The sequence below is a fragment of the Leuciscus leuciscus genome (assembly GCF_965113295.1).
Source record: "Leuciscus leuciscus genome assembly, chromosome: 4".
Classification (NCBI taxonomy): domain Eukaryota; kingdom Metazoa; phylum Chordata; class Actinopteri; order Cypriniformes; family Leuciscidae; genus Leuciscus; species Leuciscus leuciscus.
The window spans coordinates 26,426,629-26,453,955 of record NC_138728.1 but is presented as its reverse complement, the minus strand read 5'-3'; the positions used below and the strand labels follow the sequence as shown (position 1 = coordinate 26,453,955).

General features: G+C 37.1%; 1 protein-coding gene and 1 long non-coding RNA gene across 2 annotated transcripts in view; both read left to right on the top strand.

Moving 5' to 3' along the window:
* Positions 1 to 3,162: 3,162 nt before the first annotated feature.
* Positions 3,163 to 27,327, top strand: part of ptprr (protein tyrosine phosphatase receptor type R) — a 40,619-nt gene continuing 16,454 nt past the window's right edge. Inside the window, exons 1-6 of the mRNA XM_082168572.1 lie at positions 3,163 to 3,359; positions 4,458 to 4,750; positions 13,421 to 13,564; positions 18,635 to 18,745; positions 23,586 to 23,935; positions 27,069 to 27,258. Of these exons, the coding sequence (XP_082024698.1) occupies positions 3,302 to 3,359; positions 4,458 to 4,750; positions 13,421 to 13,564; positions 18,635 to 18,745; positions 23,586 to 23,935; positions 27,069 to 27,258 (1,146 nt within the window). The 5' untranslated portion in view covers positions 3,163 to 3,301. The remainder of the gene's footprint in view (positions 3,360 to 4,457; positions 4,751 to 13,420; positions 13,565 to 18,634; positions 18,746 to 23,585; positions 23,936 to 27,068; positions 27,259 to 27,327) is intronic.
* Positions 10,446 to 10,856, top strand: LOC309496819. The gene is made up of 2 exons (XR_014205252.1): positions 10,446 to 10,712; positions 10,768 to 10,856. It is a non-coding gene; the product is annotated as an uncharacterized lncRNA (long non-coding RNA).

Here is a 27,327-nt window from a genome sequence, read left to right as displayed (position 1 = left end):
ATGATTAAATAATTTGTCAAATATCTTTACAGATAAGCTGCTTCTTATGGTCTTTGTATTAGGTCTGATTGTTATGGTCTTAGAAATTACAGATCCAAGATGGATATTTCAAAACTCCAGGAGTGCAGTTACCCTCCAACTAATCGCATAAAATACATCAGATCTATTTTGGGCGATGCATTTTGGCAGGGATGCGTTTTGCTGCATGGTGAATGTCAGACTTCAGATTGCCATGGCAACAGCAGAGAGCTACAGTACATGTTTGCCACAAGACGACACAGCAGACTGACTTTGGCAGATCTGAATTGTTTAAGAAGAAAATCATCCAACATGATCTCCTCTTAAGAGCTCATGAGTAAGAAATGGAGGATTTGTGGGGTGTCTATGAGGTGTTGAAGATGACGATGAGTTGTGCTTGAGGATGGGCATCATCGTTGTAGAAGGAACATTCTAGAAAATACATGTTCTTTAAGAAGTCACTAAGCAAAAACATGGCATTGCAGTCAAGGTCCTGGTTTTTATGAATGCTAGCCTGAGTTCTGAATGAAGAAGGCCGTCATGTGACTTTTTCTGACAGCCCTTTCTTGATCAAGCCTGGTCCAGAGCCATAGAGAGAAAGAGTTGCGACACTCTTTGATGTCGCCGCTATGGCTGTCACGTGGTTCATGTAAGCCCCAATAGTTCTAAAACATACGCTGGCTGTCATGTTATTCTATGGGACAGACAGCAGCGACTGCATTATTGAACGGTAATATGAAATAAAACACACACCCAAGTACTTTTTCAGCTGGTATTGCATTTTTTTAATGCCAGTTTTGCATTTGGAGAGGCAGGGTGACAACGAAAATACTGCATTATTTAGAAGTTTTAGGTTATATTTTTGGAGGGAAAAGCTTAGTGTCCATGTTCGCATGGGTAATAGCACTGGCTGTAGCGGCTCCAACTTAACTTTGGCATATCATTAATCTGATAATAAACGTCTCATGATTTAGCACAACTGGCCTGTATTAGGCTATTGATTCTCATGATTTTGATATAAATTCCGATCCAGCCATTAGCCTACCTTCGTGATCACGCAGAGGTTTGCCGTGACGGTCCGTTCTGAAGTCACAGAAGCTAGCTCATTTCTTCTGATGAAAGAGACCACCCCAGAACCACAAATGTAAAACATGACCATGTTAAGACTAAGAATATAATTTTATGATTAAGCCATACACATTATCAAAACTTTAACAGATTAAAAACAAATTTACGCTTTATGTTTGGATTTATAAGTAGGCTAAGTGTAGAGTGAAGATTTTTCTAAGAGTAAGGGTATAGCTGTAACTCAAAGTAACTTAAGCAATTAACTAATAAATCATTTAAACGTCTGTTACAATACAGCACTTGTGACATAAATTAAGCATGGCTGATACAAATGAAGGTTTTCAAATAATTTTTTTTTTTTATTAAACAATGACAAACAACAAAAATGCGTGCTTGTGTGAGTGAACAAGAAAAATGCAAATATAGTTCTATTGTGGCACTACATGATATAAAACCCTCCATCACGTCACATAATGAAAAGTTAAATCCTAAAAAAATAAAAAAATAAAATCAAAGTTGCTATAAAGGTGGTATAAAGGTGGTAGCGATTCATTACCGAACTCTTAACTGTTACTGTCACAGCTGACGAAGTTGCGCTAGCTAACTAGTTAGCATGCAGTGCTTGAAAATTGGTTGAAACAACCAAGATAAAATATAAATAATTACGCTGTGCATATACAAATAAAGACCAGTATAAGCATCGCAAAGGGCCTCTGATACAATTTAGACAGTTGACAATTCAAAAGAGGTCGATATTTCAGCAACTTTACCTCTGGAACAACTCGACGCGGAGCAATGTAAGTGAATGGGGTCCAACGGCCAAATGACAGTGTTTAGAACTATTCCGATCTTCAAATCCCGGAAGTAGGCGGTTACGAGCGCCGCCATTGATTACAACGAAGGTCTATGGAAGTGTCGCAACTCTTTTCTCTATATGGCTCTGGCCTGGTCTATAAAAGAAGCTTTCGCACAAAGAACCAAGTGATGCTGACTGAGAATCAAAGACTACATTTCATGCAAGACTGCTTTAATATTTACCTCGCTTTTAAGTTGTTCTCTCTCTCTCTCTCTCTCTCTCTCTCTCTCTCTCTCTCTCTCTCTCTCTCTCTCTCTTCTGTGCTTCTGATAGACTTAAGTCTTTTTGACTTGACTGAGCAAATAACATTCGAGTTGGCTTGACAAAACCTTGTCCGAAAGTTGCCTAGTCTTCTTAGTGGCTGCAATAATCAAATCAATTATTATTATGACATAACATAGCACATGTAGGCCTGCAAGATGTCTGTTAAATATCACTTCATCTGGAGAGCATGCATCTGCTGTTTACTAACATCTGATAGACGTCTTTAAGATGTCAGTCTTACATACATTCTAAATCATAAACATCTTAAAAGATATTTTCTAAATGTCTATTTGACATCTGACAGGAAACGTCCTATAGACGTATTGCAGATGAGCAAACAATCTAAAAAATTAGTCTTCCAGATGTACATCAAATAGACGTCTTCGTGGGGTACGTGTGCTATCAGTTTCGAGATGTGCAGAATCTGCAGATGTATTTATTAATTCGTAGAAAATGTACTTTGGCCAATAAAGTTTTTTCATCTCATGTTTTTTTCCTACTCATTTTCTCTTTTGAGAAATAACAATTCACAAATGAATCAATCATTCCCTTGAACGGGTTTAGAACCGAATCGCAGAGCGTTTTTGAATCACTGGACTAGTTTGTGAGGTGATTTGGTACTTGAATTCTAAACAACGAAGCATTAAACATAATAAACACAAGTAAATGGTGAAGACAGCTGCAAACATTATTATGAATGGTTAATTCATCACAGAAAAAAAAAAGAAAAAAAAAATCATAATTCTTCTATCTTTCCACGAGCTATAGAAATGTATGCTATTCTCGTTTTACTACAGTTGTATTTGACTAAAATAAACAACAGGTTTAAAAGATAACTATTTAAATGACTATTTTTTATTTGTTATGGACCAGACGTAACATAGCCTGAATCGGTTCTATAAAATGAATTGATCAACCGAATCGACTCGCTAAATGAATCCTCTCAGCGCTAGAGAGACACAGGGTGTGTGATCACAGAAGAAGCGGAATTATTGTATTAAACAGCCATCGTTTCAGTGTCTCAACATAGAGACACTGCAGCCTCGACTGACATTCATAAAGGCATAATGTATTTTTAATAAAACGAGGAGAATCATGTTCGTCAACGCGGCATTAGTCGTTATTTCTTTATTGATGGGATTTCACGTCACAGGTGAGGCTAAAAACAATATCGATATCGATGTTTGTTTTAATTCTTGCTGTAATAATTTCCTCATTTGCTACTGTAAGAGTGAATTCGGCGTTTATTTGGCAAATACATATGGTGTGTTTTTAATAATATATGGGCAGTTGGATTATTTGAAGGCTAGAAGGAGTAAATAAAACCAATTTCATGTCATGGAAATAGTGAAATTATGCGAACCTATATTAGACAGGAAAATGTTTATCTAGTCAGTGCTAAAATGAATAAGAATATCACCTATGCACAGTCATTTCTGAAGCGCAGATCAGGTACAGTAGCAGATAACGCAGATATTCATTACTTTTTTTCTTTTTTTTTTTTTTTCTTTTTTTTTGTAGCCGTTGTCTTGCGCCTGTGTCATGTTCATACGATATTTATTTTGATGTTGTATGATACAATATATTATATTATTGATAATTTGCAAAAATTATTTATTAAGGCTGACTTGAGTGTTGAGTTTTCTTTCTTATAGATAGATAGATAGATAGATAGATAGATAGATAGATAGATAGATAGATAGATAGATAGAGTTTGGAAGGTCATGGTGATTAGTAAATGATTAAAAACTTTACATTTTGGAGTGAATTATCCCAAAAGGAAAAATAAATAAATAAAATGCATTTATTGTCATCTTTGGGTTCATCAACACTCTTAAAGATATTTATAATGGATATTAAAAGTTCTTCATGGAACCATAGATGCCAATAAAGAACCTTGATTTTTAAGAGTGAATGCCATTTATTTTAATTGGATTTTCTTGGCTCCAAGTGGTCCAAGTTTCATTTGTATCGGACATCAAAATTGTTTCCTTTACGCATGATCCCTAGATATTTTACATTCTTACACATCCAGTCAGTCAGATTTCATTACAATGTTGAGTTCTTGAAGTTATTCACTTGTGTTTTTATGTGCATATTTACAAAACAAGACAACAAAAGTTGTATTCAATATGCAAAAAATATATATTATAAAATGTACTGTTGTGGCCCTGGATTGAAATTGGTTTAATAGAGTATTCCAGTCATTAGGCTATATAGTAACAGCTGTGACGTGAAACTCTTGTTTCAGGGGGCATCTCTGAGGACGATGAAGTTTATCAGAGACCGCATCGACGCATAGCTAATGGATTGACTGGCCTCGTGCATCAGCACACGGGTGTCCTCAGCCAGGGAAAGGCTTTGGGATTTCATGGGGAATTGCTTCAGACTCAGTCCCGTGGTCGATTGGCCAAGCTGATGCCTGCAGTGTTTCTAGAATCCCATTTCCGAAGAGCTCCACAGAGGCAGTCAGACCTCAACTTCGTGCAAAACATCGACCGTGTGGAGAACAAGCCTGTGTCTGCCCACCACACGGTCACAATGGTGAGATCCTACACACATTGAGATGTTTTAGTTACTTTTAAGGGATAGTTCACACACATTTTTTCATTCTGTCATCATTTACTCACCAAACCTGTCATTCCAAACCTGTGAGACTTTTTCGTTCATCTTCGGAACACAAATAAAGATCTTTTTGATGAAATCAAGAGTTTTCTGTCCCTTCATTGACAATATGCAACTACCACTTTGTCGCTCATAGTTCAAAGTTCATAAAGAGATTGTAAAACTAATCCATATGAATTGAGCGGATTAGTCCAAATTTTCTGAAGAGACACAATCGCTTTATATGATGAACAGATTTAATTTAGGTTTTTATTCACATATAAACATTGATCAGTGAAACATAAACAGAAGCTCAACCGAACCTGCTTGACGCACGAGAACAAACCTCTTGCGGAAGCTCAAACGTGCTGTGTAACACGAGAATGAACCTCACTGGTTCTCACACGTCAAGCGAATATGCTTCATCTGCTGTTTATCACAACTGATGTGTGAGTTAATGAATGTTTATATGTGAATAAAAGCCTAAATTCAATCTGTTCATCATATACAGCGATCGAGTCTCTTCAGAAAATGTTGGACTTTTATGATCTCTTCGTGAACTTTTTGAAGCGTCAAAGTGGTAGTTGCGTCTGTCAATGGAGGGACAGAAAGCTTTAAGATTTCATCAATGCTCGGGCAGTTCCTTCATACACAGAGCGGTCATCGACAGGTAAAAAAAAAAAGGCGCCATTTGAGGCGTTATAGTGTTTTCCTAACAACTACAGACAGATTGGAAGAATAAGTCCAAATGGACTCGATTTCAAAGCCGCAATTCCATGTTCTGATGCAAATATAAATGTAAATGGTGCACACTAACAGCGAGTGTTAAGGCCGTTTCACAACGGACGCAGCAGTGGAGTGTCTAGTTCATTTTCACAGAGAATTTCATTCCTGTTTTTCCATTGTTTTTCTATGTAAACAGACATGTTTGACCGTTGCGCTTCTTTTGCAGCATCTCATGCATAACACATTTATATTGAGCTCAAGTTAAAAGAAGTTCAACTTTTAAAAAACACGCCTCTAGAAAAATAGTTTTAGCCGCAGATATGGCAAGTTGAGACATCTGTGCCTTTGTTCATACGGACATCTGACTGCTAAGTAGGGTTTGTGTTTTCAGCAATAGTGCTTTACTGAGAAAAGAAGGTCAGGGAAAATCTGCAAATGGAAAAAATTTTGGCAGTGTTTTTTTTTTTTTTTTTACTTGTTACTTTGCACTTAAAAAAAATTAATAAAATAATAATATTTACTATTTATTCAAGTTTATTTTATTTTATTTAGGATAATATATTTTTGACCCTTAATTTCCATGATCTAAATAATTAAAAGGTTGTCATTTGAAAGTGTGTAGGCCTACTTGCATTATTATGCTGTTATATTAGGATTATATATTCAGTGGCATAAAATGGTCTTAAAATGACAATAATATCGTTTACCGCAATTATTTCTGGGACGATATATCGCAAAACAAAAAGTAGTTATCGTGACAGGCCTAGTGATGAATGACAGAATTACAATTTTTGGATGAACTAACCCTATAATTTGAAAAGGGTGAGATCAGATAAATGAAATGTTTGCCACATATTTTTAAAGACGTACACACATGCCTGCACATGCCTTTTATATAGTGTGTTTAGTGGTCTCTCAATCAGCTTTCTCTGTTTGAATGAGAGTCAGTTTATTTTCCCCTCTTAAGGTTTAATTTGAAGTAAAAAAAAAATCAATATTTTTCTGTATTGATCCTTATACAATGTTAGAATTGCAAGTGTTCATACTTAATTCCGAACATAAACCTGCGTGTCTTAATCACTTAAATAAACATGTTACTGACTGGATCAAAACAAGATGCCAGATGTGGCCAGGCAAGGTGCCAGCAATGTTGCTAGGGTGTTCTGGGTGTTTGCTAGGTGGTTATTGTGGGGTGCGTTTGATGTACAATGACAATGCACAGTGAATTCTGCTTAAGTACCATAGTACAATACATTAGCTAGTCATGACTTTTTCTCGAAACTGTACTGACTTTGTAACATCCGTTGTTTGAACCACGTTGGTTAAAAAATATGGAATCGTTGTTAAAGACGTCGTAATGAAGGAGTAACTTCTGCTCCGTCCCACCGACTCCCCCTTGGTCAGGCGTCGCTCCACTTACATACAGGCCATCCGCTATCCCTTTTCCCCTATGGCTGCAGCGGGCTCCTTTCTCCCTTCAGCATCGCCAATGTCCGATGTCGGCAGCCACGCCTTCTACATCTAGGCTCCTCCCGCATTCGTCTCTGCCGTGGGCGGTCGGCTCTGGGGAGCTCTGGGTCTGCGCCATCGGACTTTCTCCACCCTCAACATCTGGGTCTCGTCGTCACCAGCCCTTCACCACATCCCGCCTCCATCCCTTCACTTCAGCCTCCCTGAAACGTTTCGCCATCTCCTCGTCCTCCTCCAAAGCCCTCTCCGGCCCTCCCTCTGTTCTGCCCCAGTGCGAGGTCACGCCTTGCCAGAGGGGGCGACATGTCACCATTATCATCATGGACTTTTAATTTGTTTTCATTCTAATCATGTGTTCCTTTGTTCAGTTTTCCCGCTCCTCATTTGTGTTCATTGGTTTCAGCTGTGTCCTATTAATTATCCTTGTTTGATCTCTCACATTCATTCTCTGTTCGGTCTATGTTGCATTTAGTGTGTGTTGCCCTTCCTGTCTGTTTATTCTTTGTATTATTGTCATTAAACTTCGTGTTGGAATTATATTCATCATCTTCGTCTAACTTCCTGCAACCACCCGTGACAGTAAGATTATTGTTGGAAATAACAAACTTGTCGATGTCTACTTTACTATATTTGTTCTCCATTGTTTTGCTTTGTTTACAGATGTTTGATTCACGGATACTTGCATCATACTCCCGTGTTTCCTTGGGTGCTAGAGCACCCACTTAAAGCAATTCTTTCATTCTTTCAACAAACTACGGGTATGTTTACTTGTCAACGATATGCTTAAAACTGAGATGTTTTCCTTTGAGTTTTCCACGTACAGACGACATCATTGTCAAAACGATCTCCATTCACACAGATCCGCGAAAATGACTAAAACGCTGTATTCTGCTGCCAGGCCATTAGATGGCGATGAAATACTGTAGATTGAACACGTAATACGCATGTGCACGACATCATCGTCTCTTGATCGATTCGGTATGAAACCTCAAAATGAATAAATACAGTCAAATGCGAACTCAGAATATTACGCAAACCTGCAATAATCAAATATGTTAAATTACACAAATATACGTTATTTATTTAATCTCACTTTATTAACCAGTGTCTTCATTGCTGACCTTTCATGATATAATTCAACCATAAAAATAAGCAAAAATGACTTGAGATAAACATTACATTTCTGTTTCATTTTTTTGTTATTATTGCTGAAGTAAGAGTGTTTCTTCTTCCGTGTCAGCTGGACAGCTGAAAAGTTTGTACAGGCGTGAATTTGCATTTACTTCAGCCTGAGGCTTATTCATTTCACTTTTGGTATGAAAGGGCCTTTAATTTTTTTGTTATGAAAAAAAAAAACCAAGCAAGCCCAACCCAGCTTAGAAAAAGTAACACAAAAACCAACTCGATTTCCATAAAAAGTAACTACTGTAAGTAATGCAATTAGTTACTTTTTTAGAGAGTGACACAATATTGTAATGTAGTGATGTAAGTCTGTGGGATTTTTTCACTTATTTTACTCGCCACCATATAAAAACTGTAAGTCGGATCACTTAAAGTTGCAATGAAACACAAGCGACATATCTTTTCTTCTGTATTGTATCACATCCGAGTGTAATGGATTATCGAAAAAGAAACCTGAAACTTGTGGGAACTTGGTTTTATGCATGGGCTTTTGATTGAATTTTGAGTGCATTGGACTTAAAAATGGAGGCAGCTGAATGTGAGCTTGCAGGGGCAGGTTAAAGTGGACTTAAATGATTGGAGAAAAATCTTTTGTTTCCACTGCAAGATCCAGTTATAAAAATATTTTGATTAAACATTAAGAGGTAAAAAAAAATCAAACATATTCAAAGGTGAATTGTTTACAATATGATCTACAATATGCATTTAGAAAATAGATTTTAATTTCATGTTGACTAAAGAAGCAACACACCTCTCCTCAGTGATTTGCATGATTTAAGGTGTTTTATTTTATATGGTAGTTTAGGTATATGAGTAACATTAATAGATATATTTGCTGTAGCAACACCTCTCATAAAGATGAATAGGTTTGACATTGAGTTTGGCGCTGAACATTTGGCAACTGTCTATACGTACCAGATTAAATAATGTGTTTATGCAAGTATTACAGTGAGGAGGATGTGTTTTATGGTGGAGTGAGATGAACTCTTTCACCCTCAGAGCCAATTACACTAATGCACCTGATGCGAGACCTCTGGAAGCTTCCACACTCCCACGAGGTGTCCAAAAAAATCAATCACAGCTCGCATATATCACCACTTCAGCTCACAGCACTGCCTGTGAGAGTCACACATTTATATATTTATTTGCTTTAATGCCGGTGAAGCTTAATATGGGATGTGCTCAGTACACAAAAGGTCATTGCAATTTGCCTGTCAAAATTAATGCAGGTTTGAGAAGTACTTCAGTGTGGGTGGTAATTAAAGTCAACATGAAATCAACATCGACCCTGCTTATGTCATGATTGCCCTGTTTTCTGTGCTTGTTATGTGGACTTTGTTTCTCCACATTAGTCCCTCATGGTTTGTACCTGTGTCCTAGCCTTTGTACATAGTATAACTCTTGGCTGTGTCCAAAATCGCCCCCTATACACTTATATAGTGCACTAATTGAGAAGACAGCCATTTTTAGTGCCGTCCAAAAAAGATTGAGTTCACTTATTCACTCCCATAATGGACATCTGCAGAACTTTTTATTCACTCCCTCAGTGGACTATATTAGTGGAGTTATGTAGGGAATAGTAAATGAGGGTATAGGGGGTTTCGGATACAGCTGTTGTATTTCATATAAGGAGGTTTGATTCCAGGGGTTTCAGGGTTGACTCGTACTCCCACCGTAGGAATTAATGGAATCGACTCCACGACTACATTTGCTTTAAATCAAAACAGGGTCAAGAATAAAAATACATGATTGTAGTTGTTATTAAACACTAAATGTATTCTTTTTTCCAACATGAGGAATTACTCTGTTTATTAATACAACACACATTACACTGGTTGCAAGCGGCGTGGCGTGACAAAAGCAAATAGAACCCATTATTAATTCTGATTCACCCAGGAGCTGCACCTGTAAGTTCTGTTTTTGTGATGTTTGAGTTGGGGGAGGCTCGACGCACGAAAAGGGTGCTTTCAAGGTTGGTTGAAAATATGCTTTATTTTTGTAATTAAAACTACATACTTCACCTCTACCAAAACAAAGAAGGAAATCCGCAGGTGAGTTGCAACTTGGCAACTTTACAAACTTAACAAAGACAATTACTAACAACTCAAGGTAGAAACACGGGGCAATATATACAATAGAAAATGAGCAGCTAAATAAGACACAGGTGAAGAACATAATCAGTAACCATAGAAACAATCAGTAACTAAGGCCTGGGACACACTAGACCAGGGGTAGGCAACCTAAGGCACGCGGGTTAATCGCTGGCACACAAGCAAATGCGAGAGAAGTGTCTGTATTTCATTGAGATAAAGTAGTCTACCTGCACACAGATCTACATTTTGATGTAATAATTCCTCATCGTAAAAAAACGCGGAACGCACATGTAGGAAACCTCGTGAATTACGGCCATTTCACGCATAATTTTTTCGGCGTGCATGTTAATCAATGATCACATTCACACCGGGAGCGGGAGCAGCGCGTGAGCGCCCAACAGGAGCGTCGCGTGAGCAGCAGTGAAGCGGGGGTTTCGTCGCCGAGTCTATTTTGTCTGCACTGCTCACGCTCAATTAAAGTGAAAGCCCACTTTTGATGGACAAAATAAATATGATTTCAAACAAAAGTGCCCAAAATGCACAGAATGTGCATGTCTAGTGTGTTTTAACAAGAATTGGATTAGGTTATGTCAGAAAAGAAAATGAAGACTCAAAAATATTTATATAAAATTCACCCATTTAAACTTGTTTTTATTATTCAATTTGGGTAAAAGGATATGGTATTTTATTTAAAAATAATATATAGAAAATAAATATTTGTGTGTGCTGTAAAGTGGTTAGAAAAAATGAAATCGGAATCGGCTAAAATCGGTATCGGCAGGTCAAACTCAATGAAAAATCGGAAATCGGAATCGGCCTAGAAAATTGTCTCTAGATTGAAGTTATAAATACTATTAAATTGTCTATCTAAATCTAAAACAAATTTCAAGAGAAATATTTAAATTTCTGTACTATTTCTGTATAAGCCATTATGAAAATGTAAAATGTTTGTGTATTTATATGAGTGTGTTTGTGTGTGTGTATATATATAGGCTATGTGTGTGTTGTGGCACAGTGATGAACTCGGAAACTTAAAAATGGCACTTTATGACAAAAATGTTGCCGACCCCTGCACTAGACGATATTTAAATCTTAAGCGATTTTAAAACTGTGACAGAACACAGACATAATGACAGTTTCAACCGATTTTTAGAATTATAATCCTCTGAATGCACACACTAGATGATTCAGCCGGACCACGAGACCACACACTTGTTGATTGTTGGAACAATTTCACAGTGAGATGAGATCCCATGAAGACTCGCGAGATCCAACGTGATTTAAATGAATAGTTCACTTCCAAATAAAAATTCTGTCATGATTTACTCACCCTCGAGTTGTTTCAAACCTGTGTGAATTTCTTTCTTCTGTTGAACACAAAGGAATATATTTTGAAGAATGTCGGTAACCAGACGGTTACCCCATTGACTTCCATGGTAGGAAAAAAAATACTATGGAAGTCAATGGGGTCCATCAACTGTCTGGTTACCGACATTCTTCAAAATATATTCCTTTGTGTTCAACAGAAGAAAGAAATTCACACAGGTTTGAAACAAATCGAGGGTGAGGAAATCATGACAGAATTTTCATTTTGAAGTGAACTAATCCTTTAAGAAGAAAAACAAATGGAGGACAATCGACGTCGTCAGCTGGCTCTCCTGGAGTGCGTTCTGTTTTAAAAAAAAAGAATTTGGGTGATCTTCTTTCTCAATACTCCACTTTTGTGGCATGTTTGTGGCTGCCAAATTTCAGTTATAGAAACATGCAACATCCGGTAGGTGTTGCATGTTTTAACCATTGGTGATAGAGACATTTTAAATGAATTTAAATGAAATTTCAATAAATCAACTCATGTCAAACAATGCAGTATTTCTCCTGTACTACACACTACACTACAGCTTTTTTATGCTTAACATTATATTCACATAATCAGACATATTTTGATTGTGTAGTTTACATGTAGAATGGCAGGTATATTTTAATCATATATTTATATTGTTATTATTGTTACAATCATTATATGTAAAATTATTATTAAATGTTTTATATATATTTAATATTTAAAATATTATACCATACATCCATTTTATCATGAATAATAATATTTTTTTTTTATCTTGGGTCAAGTTATAATGTTAGTTGTTTATGACTAAAACAGTGATAATTTAGTAACATATCATTTATTTAATTTTCAATGACCATTTTACACACACTCACCCTTACTAATAACCAAACTGCTTGTTTACATTGAATGCAAATTTTATTTTGATAGTTGTTCTGCTGTTACGAATAAAAAGCATCTATTCTACTGCCTACCTCACAGTAACTGACACCGTGAAGTTACTTATCATCCAGTAGGCGTTATTGACATATAAATGTGGTCATGTGTTTTGATGTTCATCTGTCTGAGATCTGAAAGCTGCAGAAGTTGTCACCGCTCAGTTTCAATAAAAGTTTTGACTTTCATTTCATCGTTTTCACTGAACAATAATCTTTTCTCAAAAGATCAAGGAAAATGTGATTCCTTATGATATGAGGCCTCTACAGTGTTGCAAACGTTTAATCTTTCATTGCATCACACAGGGTTGTCCCTGTTCTTCTACCTCTCTCAGTTCCCATTGTGGTTTGGGAGAGAGTCAATGAAAGATTTGTCTTAAAAGTTATTTTCTGATCTTTGATGTCGGTGTTCCTCTTTCAAGAAGATCTGAGGCTATAGCTTCTGTTCCCACCAGCAGAGGGCACAATCCCCAATCACTCCTGCCCATATTTCCTGTAGACCCGTGTAGATATGCAATTTGGTAACACAATTAATGTGAAGTCTTGTTAGTTTAGGTGCAATTCTAGGCATATATATATATATATATATATATATATATATATATATATATATATATATATATATATATATATATATATATATATATTTATTTGCTAGTTTATAATGTTGATACAAAGCTCTATCAACAAATAAATAAAAACATTATAAAAATCTAGAATCTTCCATGTTATTAACTGTATAATGGATATAGGATAAATTCATTGTGTAATATATATTTTTTGCATGGGCTTTAAAACCGTTCTGTTGATTCTTAATATTTTAGAAAGGATATTGTTCATACACCATTCTTCATGTTTTTAGGAGGAAAATGATGACATAGAACTGTATGTGTCGTCTGTTGGAGTATCAGAACCAATGGCTCATGAGGAAATGATCCAGTTGCTCAACATCAACACCCTTCACCACAGCCCTGGGCCGCTTGCAACCACTGAGGCGTCCACTGAGGTTTGTGGCCTAACTGCTCTTGTGTGAAGTTACAGTCAGCTGTAAAACTACAAAACATATATTTCAGTCATTACAACTCATGTTAATGGATATGACAATGTTAATTTAATGAATTTTGTCTTGGACTAAATATACAAATGCTGCTGCATAGCAAGTATGGACTGTGAGTTGCTGTGAGCATATATATGTTATATACAGAGGTGTGTGAGTGAGTGAGTGAGTGCGTGCATGCGTGCGAGCGAGCGATTCATCGTGCTTTTTACTCCTTTATCATCATGCACTGACGTACTAAGTGATGTTTGAAATCAGATACTCGTGTTGAGCAAGTGTTTCTGACCTCTTGTGATCGAATCAGAAATATGTATTCATTCATTCATTCATTCATTCATTCATTCATTCATTCATTCATTCATTCATTTATTCATTCATTTATTTATTTTTGCCGTATGGGAGGTTTTCAAATATATATTTCAAAATTTTTATTGCTAAAATATATTTCAAAATATATTTACATAAATATGTTTTTGGAAATTTTTTGTATATTTTTGAAAACATTTTTGAAAATATAAATATATATTTTAAAAGCATTTAAAAATACATTTCGCCCTATGTATTTTAATCTAAGAAAATACATTCACATGTCACATTTGAAGAAAAATGTCTCAGGGTACAACTGTAACCATGGTTCGCTGGGAAGGGGAATGAGACACTGCGTCCTAAGGCTCTATGGGGAACCGGTGTTGACAGCGTGACCGGTGTCTGAAGCACGTGCCTAATCACGACAATAACATTGGCGGGTGACAGCCTATGACATCACTAACGGTGTGATTAGAGTTTAAAAGGGTACCTTTAGTACACATCAACAACTTTATCTGAAGGAGATGTGGGCAGGCATACCCGAAGCATGGCAACAAGACGCAGTGTCTTGTTCCCCTTCTCAGGGAATCATGGTTTCATTCGTAACCTGAGGCGTTCCCTATCGAATTGAAACTCGCTCTACATCCTAAGACGCTATGGGGAAGAAATGCCCACTCCAACCTGCTGAAAGAATGAAGAGGGAATGTGAGAACTGACATAAAGTCAATGACTTCGTGGTTAGACATGGAGCTAGGTCCGAAGTAACAGTTCCCTGCTCCAGAGTGACTCTCTTCCCTAGGGCTAAAAACCCTGGCTATACATACTCCATGGGCAGAGCTCAGGGCCTGGTATTCTGGCCCTTCAGGGGACACTATACCCCTGACGAATGGAGGTCTCAGGAAAATCACTCTCAAAACAAGAGGAGACCTAGCAACACTCTAAAACAATATCATCAAAGAGGATAACAGAGAGCCAATGACCTGATATAGTATCCGAGGGGAGCTCTAAGAACAGAGCCTCAGCAGGACGACTCTCTAAAGCGAGAGGAGGCCTGCTATGTTCTACACTAAGGACTGCTTACCAAGGAGGCTCAAAAAAGAGCCTGACAACTACATACACTCTAAACAAAAATGGTGCTAAATAGCACTAAAAGTGGTTCATTGGCTTGTAATCATAGGGGAACCACTTTAAGTGCCATATAGCACCTACCTTTGTCAAATGGTGCTATGTAGAACCATAAGAGGTGCCATATAGCACCTTAACCACCCCAAAGAACCGCTAAAGAACCGCTGAAGAACCAAACTGGGCTTAACAGGTTCTTTAAATGGTAGTGGTGCTATATAGCACCTTAACCACCGCAAAGAACCCCTGAAGAACCGCTGAAGAACCATTTTTTTTTAGTGTGTACTGCTATCCAAGCTGAGCTCTGGGCAGTGGAGGCCTCAGCAGGATGACTCTCTAGAACGAGAGGAAGCCTAGCAACGCCCACCCAGACGACAGTTTAACAAGGAGGCTTAAAAAAGAGCCTACAACCTAGTCCACTGACTAAACAGAGCTCTGAGAGCAGAGGCTTCAGCATGACAACCCTCTATAGCGAGAGGGAGCTTAACTGCGCTCTACGCAAAAGACCACCTCACCAAGGAGGCTCAAAGGGAGCCGTACGAATGTCATGTTATTTTATGCGGAGCTGTAGGGAGTGGAGGTCTCACAACGCTTCCCTAACGATGGTTCCACCAAGGAGGCTCACAGAAAGTCATTCAACCTGGAGTGACCACCCAGACGGAGCTCTAAGAATGGAGGCCTTGGCAGGACAACTCTCTAAAACGAGAGGAGGCCTAAATACGTTCTAAGCTAACGACTGTTTACCAAGAAAGCTCAACAAGAGCTCTACAAGTCAATACTGCTATCCAAACGAAGCTCTGGGGAGCGGAGGTCTCAGCAGGACGACTCTCTCTTTACTCCACCAAAGACAGTTCCACCAAGGAGGCTCACTGAGAGCCATACCACTCAATGTCACTGTCTATAGCAGAATGATACTGAAGTCAGAACAAGCTCATTAAAGGGTGCAGAGGACCTTGCCCATAACTGGGAAGGTTCTACTCCATGCTCATCCTAAATGACCAATGGGAGCTAACAGCTACAACCATTGTAAAACCTGTAATTAAAATTTGGTCTCTAGACTCCAGCACTCTCAGCCATACAACAGGAGAGGTTCACCCAAAGTGAACAGATCACTTCCTGTTGGGGTCCAGAGACCAGAAGAGCTCCGAGCCTTCCTTGGTCGGCAGATCACACGAAAGTATAAGGGGGCAAGGCAAAGTGCTAGCCGCACCATCATAAATGTTCAACTGAGACTCCAGCATTAAACCGAGTTCTCAACTATTAAGGATTCCACTTACATTCGACCACAAAGACATTGCCATCAAGGGGGGGCTGCTGAGTGCTAGCTGCGATCACTCAGAAACAAATGTCTTTGTAGGATCTCAAAACTCCAGACACTCCCGAAGGTGCCTTACGACAAAAAAGGGTCCTCGAACTGGGGCAAAAAGAAAACTTCCTTTTGGGTTCTCGAGTTCGAAAGATAATAATGTAAAGTATTTGATAATTAAAGTCTTCCTTCCAACGTTCCTTCCTAGTCGTGAGCATTTCTGAACACCACCATCCGTAACAGTGAGAACCCATATGCAGATTTATTCAAATAAACAAAATATAAAATGGACAGACTTGAACTTGAACACATCAGCAACAGTTATAGGGAACAAAGCTAGACAAAGGAACAATGAAACATGAGACTAATGATTGACAAGAAACACCTGAGCATGATCAAGACAATGAACCAATGACAAAACAGAACTGATTAACACATGACAAGGGCAACCAACCAGCAGAAGACACATACGACTAGGGAAGCACATGACATGATCACATTAGGAGCAAGGGAAACACATAACTAACAGGAAACATGACTATAAAAATAGGTGTGTTTGATTTAAAGGACAATTCCGGCGCAAAATGAACCTAGGGGTTAATAACACATGGGTACCGATTTGACCGTTCTCTGCTCACTTCCAAGTCACAGTTCAGTTCACGTAGAACCGTGTTCGTGGTTCGATTGGTCCAAAGATGGCTCCTGCCTGTATACGCGAAGTGTCTTTATAAAGTATCTTCTTATTAAACTGTCTGTACACTTACAAAGTTCTCAATGCTTCGGTTTGCATGTAGGGACCCTCATTATGCTACCGTGTTAGTGTGGGGCTATTTTGAGGCTTGTTAGTGGTATTAACTAGCGATTTCTTTTTACTTACTCTATGCCCTATATCCTAGCGTTATAAGCTAATCAGTGGTTCGAGCTAAAACGGGGTACATTCGATTAGCATGAAAACACACGGTCGACTCGGTACTCAGTGTTATTAACCCCTAGGTTCATTTTGCACCGGAATTGTCCTTTAAAGCAGCGCTGTACAAACCGATCAGTGAATGGCATTAAAGTCCCGAAAGCATGCATAGCCGTCTGCTCTCTAATCAATCTCGTGGTACTTTGATGTCATACACCGACACGGTCTGTGCAACACTGCTTCAAGTCGAACATACCTAATACGTACATGAACAAGAACAAAACCTAAACGAATGTGACATAAATGCTGTAAGAAGCATGGCAAAACACAAAGTATTTTTGAATACACTACATAGGCAATGACTCATGGGAGATAAAAACTGTAATTGAAAATAAATGCAATATTTTAAAGAAAAGTATATGTAATTGTAGTATTTGAAATATAACAATATTGTTATTCTTCAACCCATTAAAGCATTAAGGCGCTTTTTCTACCTGATTTGACCATTAAAAATGTCTTTCCTCTTCATAACCCAGAAGTCCCAATCTTTCTTTTTTTATCATCTAAACCCCCATAACATAATTAGATTTTTGAAGTTTTTTAAGTTACATTAAACCTAAAATGAAATTATATTGACAATGATATACAAACATTGTGTATATACAATAACAGGGTAATCTTTGACGCTAATGTTATATAAAGATATTGTTTGTAGCATCAAAGTACCTAAGTAAGTGCAAATTTATAGTTTCAAATTAAACTTTTACTACACATAATGTAGACCTTTAATATACAAGTTCACTTCACCTCTGGAAAAGCATTTTTTTTAATGCATCATATAGCACGTCATATTTGTTGTTGATGATGTTTTGTAATACATTATTGTCTTAATATAATATAATATCAATTATTTATTATTTATATAATTATTATACTGATTTTTCACTATTTTTAGCTTTTTTGCTGTATGACAAGTGCATTTTTAAGTATACTTGTTTCATGTAAACTCTCCACTAATATGAGATCATTATTAATGATTATAAAACAACAAGAAAGATAATGTTTAAAATATTTTTTTATGTTGAATATAGCATGTCACCTCTCAGGACCATGCTGTTAAGGACAGGTGCATGTGTGTTGCAGGACTTTTCATCCAGTGTGTGTGTCTGTGTGGGCAGGTTTAGGGGTGGAGTCAGCCTCTGTCTAGCTCAATGTCAATGTCTTCCTTAAGATCGCACTTGTTGATCCTCATATCACTTTCTCTCAACCATAGTATAAATGCATGTTAGGGCTCTCAAAACTCATGTCCGATGTAGCATGCATTGACATTGTTGGTTCTGGACACTTTTGATATTTTTTTGTGTCTGTTTTTGAACAGAAGAATGTTTTCAAAAACCACCATGAGAAGAACAGCATCTGGGGTAAAGACGGATTCTACGTGCTGGTTATCTGTCTCACAATATTCATCATCATCTTCAGCTGTTTAATGGTACGTATCTCTCACAGTCTTCTACCATTTAGTTGATTTGAATAGGATATGATGCTATGTGGGAAGATTAATAAATGCACTTTATTATCTCAGGAAACCTAATGTTTTATTGATTTTGTTTAAAACTTTGTCACAGAAGTTTCTCCTAACATTCTTTCATAGATATAGAAAGAGTTTCAAGTGAGTAGATAGTTGTCATACAGTAAGATAATAACACTTGATGAAATGACAACTCCATGAGAAATGTTTAAGTTCGTATTGAGACTAAAAGTAGATACATGTGAGATTGCTGGGATCTTTCTCTGGAGAAGCGTCTGAGAAGCAGGAAACCTACGTAAAAGTCTCCATTTGCTCTCCATTCCATCTCAGTGCCGTCTTGGAGAAACAAATAAGTTATTAAAGAGTTCTCGTTTTTGATTTTTTTTCTTTCCTGCGGGTTTGAATATTGAATTGTGAATTTGAATATTGAATTTAAATATTGAATTGAGTTAATTCACTTGGAACCGTTCAAATACTTCCTGTTTCATGCTTGTCTCAGCAAACACCCTCGTGAAGTAAACACCAACAGTTATTAACATTAAAACTTAGATCATTCAAGTCTGCATACACTAAAGGCAGTGAGTAATAGTGAAAAAGACCTGAACAGAAGCAGAGACACAGGATATGATACAGAAAAGAGTCATTGCAAAACGGATGTATTGTGGCAGAGGAAGTCGCATGGTTTCCTCTGGTGGTTCAGCACTTTAAAAGGATCAGCACTGCCATCTTGGTCACAACTGACTCCGCCCTCTGATTGGTCGACGTTTGCTCTTAACGTTTTAAGTCTGTCCTAACTCTGGCGATGACATCATAGCACGTCCTCAGAGCACCCGCACTCTCTTGCGCTGACGGACTGAAGAGCTTAAGGAATAATTACCGCGTTAAGCTGTGAGCCAATCTCAATGACAGGGTCTGCTAAAGCATTATTAGCATTGTGAATCTGTAAATACTAGGACAGGAGGAGTTTTCAAACTCTTTATGATGATCCTTTTGCGGGTGGCACCCCTTTCAAATTTATATTTCTATTTATATTGTGAAAGATCAAAATATTATAAATACGGTAAAACATTATCTGGAAAATATTTACTTTTTTTTTATTATTCTACCCACCATTAGCTTACTGTTAGTTGTGAAAAGAAACATAACATCTTTGTGAAAAGAAACATAAAACTATGGCTATGTTCAGATAATAAAACTGTTTAATTTCATGATTTCCAACTAGTCTGTAGAAAGCAGTATGAAAAAGGTAATACTATAAAATTTGGTCAATTGTTACCAGGTTTATTATCGTTAACTAAAACCAAAATTATTAAAAACATTTCAGTTAACTGAAATAAAGCTGAAACAAAATAAAAATATTAGTTCAAAATAAAACGGAAATGATAAATGTTAACTTGGCATTTAAACTGAAATAAGTTGAAGCACTAAAATGATTGACTGGAAATAGATAAAACTAAAACTGAAACAAAAAATAAATTGAAACTAAATAGTACTAATATTTAAAACACACACACACACACACACACACACACACACACACACACACACACACACACATATATATATATATATATATAAAATAAAATGACTAATGCACATAATGTAATTACTAAAAGTAACATGAAAAATTTAAATATAGCTAATTCAAAATATGAATTCAACTATAATAAAAATAAAATAACACGAATTGTAACATATTATATGTAATTTATCTGCATTGAACTTTATTTATAATTTATTTTTTTAAATATATTTAATTTTATTATTTAACTTTTTTTTCTTCTTTTTTTTTTACACATTTACCCCATGTTTACATCCACAACTTGCATTTTTATGTTGAAGAAGGCATGTGGTACAGTGTTTTTGATTACTGAGTAACACCTTATATAATAGTGTTCATTAATAATTCATTCATAAATATTATCACATGGCTCTCTAGAATACTTGATTCTGATTGGTCAAATTAGACATTTCTAACAATTTAAATGTACATTAACAAATAATCTGCATTAAACAACAGTATTTATTCAAATTAAACTTTTTAAAACTTGATTAAACTTTATGACAGAAGTTGACGTAGGCCTATGTGTGAATCGTGAACGCTGTGAGAGTGTACATTGTGAAAGCTGCTTTTTGCCCCTGTAGGGCAGCCGGATCCATTTGCAAGTTTCATTAGACAATTTAAAAACCACATTAGTGTCCGGGAAAACAAACATGAATAAAAGTGTTGTTTGTACAAAGGTAAAGTTCATTTGATAGAAGCCAGCACTGAAACCATACCACACTGCTCATTATGATGATGAGATAGAGACCTCTGGTGGAAAACATGGTAATTACTGTATACAAATGTGAACAGGTTTATTTTATGGTAAGAAAAAACATACTCACTCATATTTAAATAATTACTGATCTAGAGGCATTGCTAACATAGATGTTAAGGTATTTTCCAACTAGATACATACTTTTAAAACCATGAGAATGAAGATGGCTTTGAATTGAATTATGACCCTCAAAGCAATGCTGTAATTGATTTAATCATGGATGCATGTGTTTTAATGTGATGCAGAGTTTAATGAAGATTATAATAGCTCATTTAAGTCCTCAACAAGATTTGAAACTGACTGAAAGTATTTGAGACACTTTAAATTATGACGTAGAAGAAAAAATTGAGTACTTACAAAATGAAGATACATTACAAACTGATTTGTTCCTTCATTGCAAATGTCTAGAATTGATTTTTACATCAAAAACTGGTGGGAAATGGTTAGATGTAAAGTTTTGTGGAAACTGGGATGACTCTACCAATAAAAATAAAAATCTCATATCTTCTCCTGACCCAGAAATAGGTGTTTGCAAACCTGACTCCGTAAAAACATCTCATGTACAAAAGTTGCATATTTGTGACCCTGGATCACAAAACCAGTCACAAGTCGCACGGGTATATTTGTGGCAATAGCCAACAATACATTGTATGGGGTCAAAAAAAAATATTTTTCTTCTATGCCAAAAATCATTAGGATATTAAGTAAAGATCATGTTCCATGAAGATATTTTGTAAATTTCCTACCGTAAATATATAAAACATTTATTTTTGTGAGTGGATGCAGCACAATAGCGAACAGCTTTTGACAACTTTAAAGGCCATTTTCTCAATGTTTTGATTTTTTGCACCCTCAGATTCCAGATTTTCAATTTCAATTTAATTTTTCAATTCAATTTCAATTTAAAAAAATTGACCCATGTGACTGGTTTTGTGGTCCAGGGTCACATTTATGCAATTCAGCAAGTGTGTCCTGCATCTTCACATGTGAACATTGTGCATTTGGGTAATACTTTATTTTGATGGTCCCTTTTGAACACCCTGTTGACTATAAGTAACTTTGCAACCACATGTCTACTTATTTTAACCCTACCAGTCTACTAATACTCTACTAACATTAGTTAGTAGACATGTAGGTACAAAGTTACTTATAGTCAACAGAATGTTAAAGGGACCATCAAAATAAAGTGAATCCTGCATTTGCTGCAGTAACTGGGATTTGATCTTAACTCTACTCCCATGTTCTATATTATTCTGAGTGTGTAGAGTTTTTCGATGAGTTCACCAATCTGCAATTTTCAAACAGAATTCAATTCTGCTGTAAAGCAGCTCTAAAAAGACAATAGTAAACAGTCGTTATTCAGTTGAAATCCGTTCAGAGTTGATTCAGTTCTGTTCAATAACTGTAAAGTTCATCAAGTATGGAATGAGTTATAAAGCAGCTCTGGAGAAAACAGTGATGTCATCATCCAGCTCAGTTCAGTTCTCATCCAATGTTGTCAGTGCAGTCAGATCAATAATATGGAATATTAAGTGTCCCCAACTACGCAAGCCAGAGGCGACAGTGGCAAGGAACCCAAACTCAGATATGGAGAAAAAACCCTCTGGCCAGACGAATGAACATGGTGTGATTATGATTCCAGGCTGCATCACAAACCAGATTGTGGATTGATTTCATTCAGAATATTTCATACAGTCTGGGGATACATCATGCCAGCATATGGAGGGAGGAAGAGTTGAAGCTGGTCATAGGGTCTGTGCAGAGGACTTGTCTGGTTCTCGTTGTTTTTAGTGAGGATCTGTGCCGATGGCTGTCTAGTCAATAAGATCTTTACATGAGGTCTGTCTTTAGGGCTCGCCTAGTTTTCATGGTCTCCACTGACATTCAGGGCTGTTGTGGTCGTCAAGGTGCAGGTTTCCCATCTGATCTGGATATGGACCGGATATGGTGTACTACGGTTACCTCGGGATAAGAATGAGGCAGATTAATATTATATAGGCCTAATTTTACTACGTAACATACATCTGATGTCATGGGAAGTGTTCATGGTTCTGGTTGACCTAATTTATGCAGCCTAACAATCCTTTAACGCGTGTTAATTATAGAAATGTGATGGTGTGTTATGTGTATGACAGGTTAAAGAGATGGGTTTTTAATCTAGGATTAAACTGACAAGAGTGTGTCTGTCTCCCAAACAAGGCTAGGAAGAAAGTTTGGGCACTAAATAGGAAAAGGATCTACCGCCCACAGTCGATTTTGATATTCTTGGTACTGGCCAGAATTTTGAGATCGCAGTGGACGTGAAGGATTATATGCGATACTATATGTACTGATTTTTTTGCTGAAAAATCATTAATACAGTAATAATCATTAACGGGAATGACAAAAATCATTTACTGTCTTTAGTGGGGTTTTTTTGTAAGATTTAACCGATAACTATCTGCAAGTGAATTTTATAAAGTAATATTTTCTTTCCTCAGGTGCTTTACCGAATAAAGGAGAAGGAATTCTTGGATCAGCAGCTTAAAGACCCATCCCCATCCACCCGGGACGTCCAGCTGGCACCCATCCCTGTTCATGGTGCTCAGCCTCCTTTGACCCTCAAGAACAGCATGGTCCAGGCCAACCAGACGTCCAAACCCAGTGCCACCCATTTTACCAGCAGTACAAGCACCCCGTCCTGTAACATCGACATCAATCAAACTCTTTCCAGCGTGACGACGTCAGAGCCGCAGTGCCCACCCAGCCACTCTGTGGCTGAACTCAAACCCAGTGTGTCCTCCACACATTCCCCCTTTAGGATGAAGCCTGTTGGAGGCCTTCAGGAGCGGTAAGACTTATTTTGTGCATAAAAGTGCATTAATAAAATCAGAAGTTATAATGTGCTCCCTCATGTTGTTTCAAACCCACATGCTGTTATTTGTCTGTAAACTCAAAAAGGAGAATTTTAGAAGAATTTTTGAAAATAATAATAATAATAATAACAATTATTTTGTAGCTCATTTTTCTTTTGTAGAGTTCTATTTTTCTAGTGTTTTACTAAATATAAAAGTTCAATGGCAACAATGTCTAATTACAAATGGCATACAAATAAAGCATTTAGTTTTTTAGACCGTAAATTAATAGTGCAATGGGTATTATTCATTTAATGTGCCCCAGGGCACCATGGTCTTGACATCTGGACTTTTTCTAAGACTACGTTCACACTGCAGGCTAAAGTGGCCCAAATCTGATTGTTCTTTTGTGCATGCGGGTCAGTTCAGGACTGTAATTAGTTCACACTAAAAACTGATAGTGGCCACATTTAAAAGATAATGTGAACAGCCAAAAAAAAAAAAAAAAAAAAAAAACATCTGAGAAATAGATCAGAATTGAGCATTAAGGCTTGCAGTGTGATCTTCACACTTAGTCCTTAGAGTATTCTTAGAGTACTTAGAGTATTGAAATGAGTATTCCAGTGAGTATTCCAAAAATACCCGGATGGTCTACTTTTTCCGGTTAGGATCCAAAGTGCAGATCCGTACACACTCTAAAGGCTAATATTGCCCACAACCCATTGCGCGTTGGCCATTGGACGAGGATTCGACTAGAACTACAAACACAAATAAAAAGTGATAAAACAACAAACATGGCGGATGTGTTAAATTAAATTGAATGTGGAGGATTTTAACTTTGACAAGATGATTGACAGGGCAGTTTAAATGGTGATAGGATGCACATAACTAAGCGACAGAGCTGTCCGTTAAAGACGCAGTTATGACGCAATATATATACTCTTCTGCTACTCTCTCAAAAGTATGTACTTTTTCTTCACAAAAACAGTACATAATTTTAGGGCATAGTGTAAGTAGGCAAATTGGGACACAGCATGAGGCTATAAATCTGCAATGTCATATATGACATAAAAGTTTGTGGGCCCTATTTTAACGATCTGAAGCGCAAGTGTCAAGCGCAAAGCGCAAGTAACTTTGTGGGCGGGTCTTGGGCGCTGTTGCTATTATACCGCCGGAATAAATGCCTCTTGCGCCCGGCGCAAATCTAAAAGGGGTTGGTCTGAAGTAGCTTCATTATTCATAGGTTTGGTTTGGGTGTAACGTGAAATAAACCAATCAGAGCGACATCTCACATTCTCTTTAAGAGCAGGCGCGCTTGTTCTAAAGCGGATTCCTATTATAACGGCGGATTTGCCAGGCGCGCGCTAGGAGCGGTTCACAGCCGAGGAGACCGATGTTCTCGTCAGGGACATTGGGGATGGAGAAACCCACCCAAATTAACTTCGGTTAAACAGGCGTATGATAATTTGGGTAAATGTGTAAGCTAGATGTATGCTTTTATAATAAATTGTCTGTCTGTCTATCTATCTATCTATCTATCTATCTATCTATCTATCTATCGTAATAATGTATGATTTGCAAAAATGAAAACTGCTGCTTCTGTGTAGATGAGAGAATCAAAGTGCGCGTTGTGCACACGCTACATTGATTATGGCCAAGCATGCGCCCTTAAAATAGCATATGAATAACATGCGCAACGCGCCACTGACTTTAAACAATTTTTTCCTGGTTAGTGGTGCAATTGTTTTCTAAACCTGCAAAATAGCATGAAGGAACGTTTGCGCCGGAACACGCCTCCTCTTTGCGCTGAACCGGAGCGCAAGTGTATTTCCTAACTTACCGATGTGCGTCTGTGGAGGGAAAAGTCCGCTTTGCGCGGGAGCAAAATAGGAATGATACATGCGTCGGTGTACAAAGTCAATTGCGCTGGGTGCAAGATAGGGCCCCGTGTGTTATTGTCTCCCCACACTGACCACACAACATCAATTTGGTCACAGCGCCACCTATTGATCAAAAGTAATAAGGACATTACAATTACAATAGGTGACATTCAAGTATTTATAGGTATTTATTCAGCTATATTCAACCATGCATCAACATTTAACTAAAACATGTGAAATTAAAACTGTCCTTGTGAAAACCCAGTCTCTTGAAATATTAATCATTTTAAATATGAAATATTAATTATAATGGGTACACTGTTGAACTACAATGTTGTGAGATGATGCTTTAGTTATTTTAGTTATCATTATCCATGTTATATACGTTTTAGTGCGTTGTTACGGAGTACACAACATGACTTAGTTCAGATTAATTCCTGTAGATGTAAGGTGTAACATTTAAGTTGTGTATATGTCTGATTAATTTCAAATGTATATGAATGAGTGAGTTAACCTGCAACTGTAAAGCACTTCATTTTACTGCTCTCGCAGCTCAAGCGACTAAGTACCCAACATTATGACTTGTTTCTATGAAACTATCATTCTTTCTAGATTTTTCTTTCTTTATCGTAAAAAAAACCCCCAACAAAAATAAAACAACCAAATAACAAACTGTTAGTGCATTGTGCAATGTCTGAGGTGTTATTTTTCTTTCCATATTTTTTCCAACAGTATGTTTTAATTAAAACTGTTTAATTGTCATAATAATGAAAATTTTAAATCTTGTCTTTATTATCGTTTACAAAATAAAACCTTTGTTACAAAAAAAATATTTGTTAATAATGTCGTCGACGCAATGCTCACAATACAGAGAGGACCACTTGTACTATGATATTTGTAAAGGGTTAAACTGTATAATTAAACTGTTTAATTAGAAAGCAACTGGGATCAACATCTAAGATAAGTGAACACTATTTCACTCCATATCTCTATGCATATTGTGTGGTCTGCTATTATTTCCTAAATGTGCAATCATAACAAGTTTTAAACTAAGTGTCATGTTTAACAGTCTTGCAGTAGTTAAAATCCACGTGATATCAATCATGGCTCTTTGAAGCAGCAGTCTATGTCTCCTGTCTATGTTTATCCATGTGCGGATATACTGTATGGTATAAGACCAAATTATATATGTTACAAGACCAAATCAATTTTTTCCTCAAATATAATGTTATTTTTATCTCTCTCGCAGACGAGGATCTAATGTCTCTCTAGTGCTGGATATGAGTGCTTTGGGATCGGTGGAGCCTATAAGTTGTGGGGTCGTGACTCCACGAGAGCGTGTGACTCAGGAATACCTGCAGTCTGCCAGTCGAGTCCTCTCACGACAACAGCTTCGTGACATCACATTGAACACCCAGAGACTGCATGCGGAATTTGTCGTAAGTGACACACCAGTGCACCACTAATAAATACTTTTAGCATTAATGGGGTTCAACTTGACTTTTATG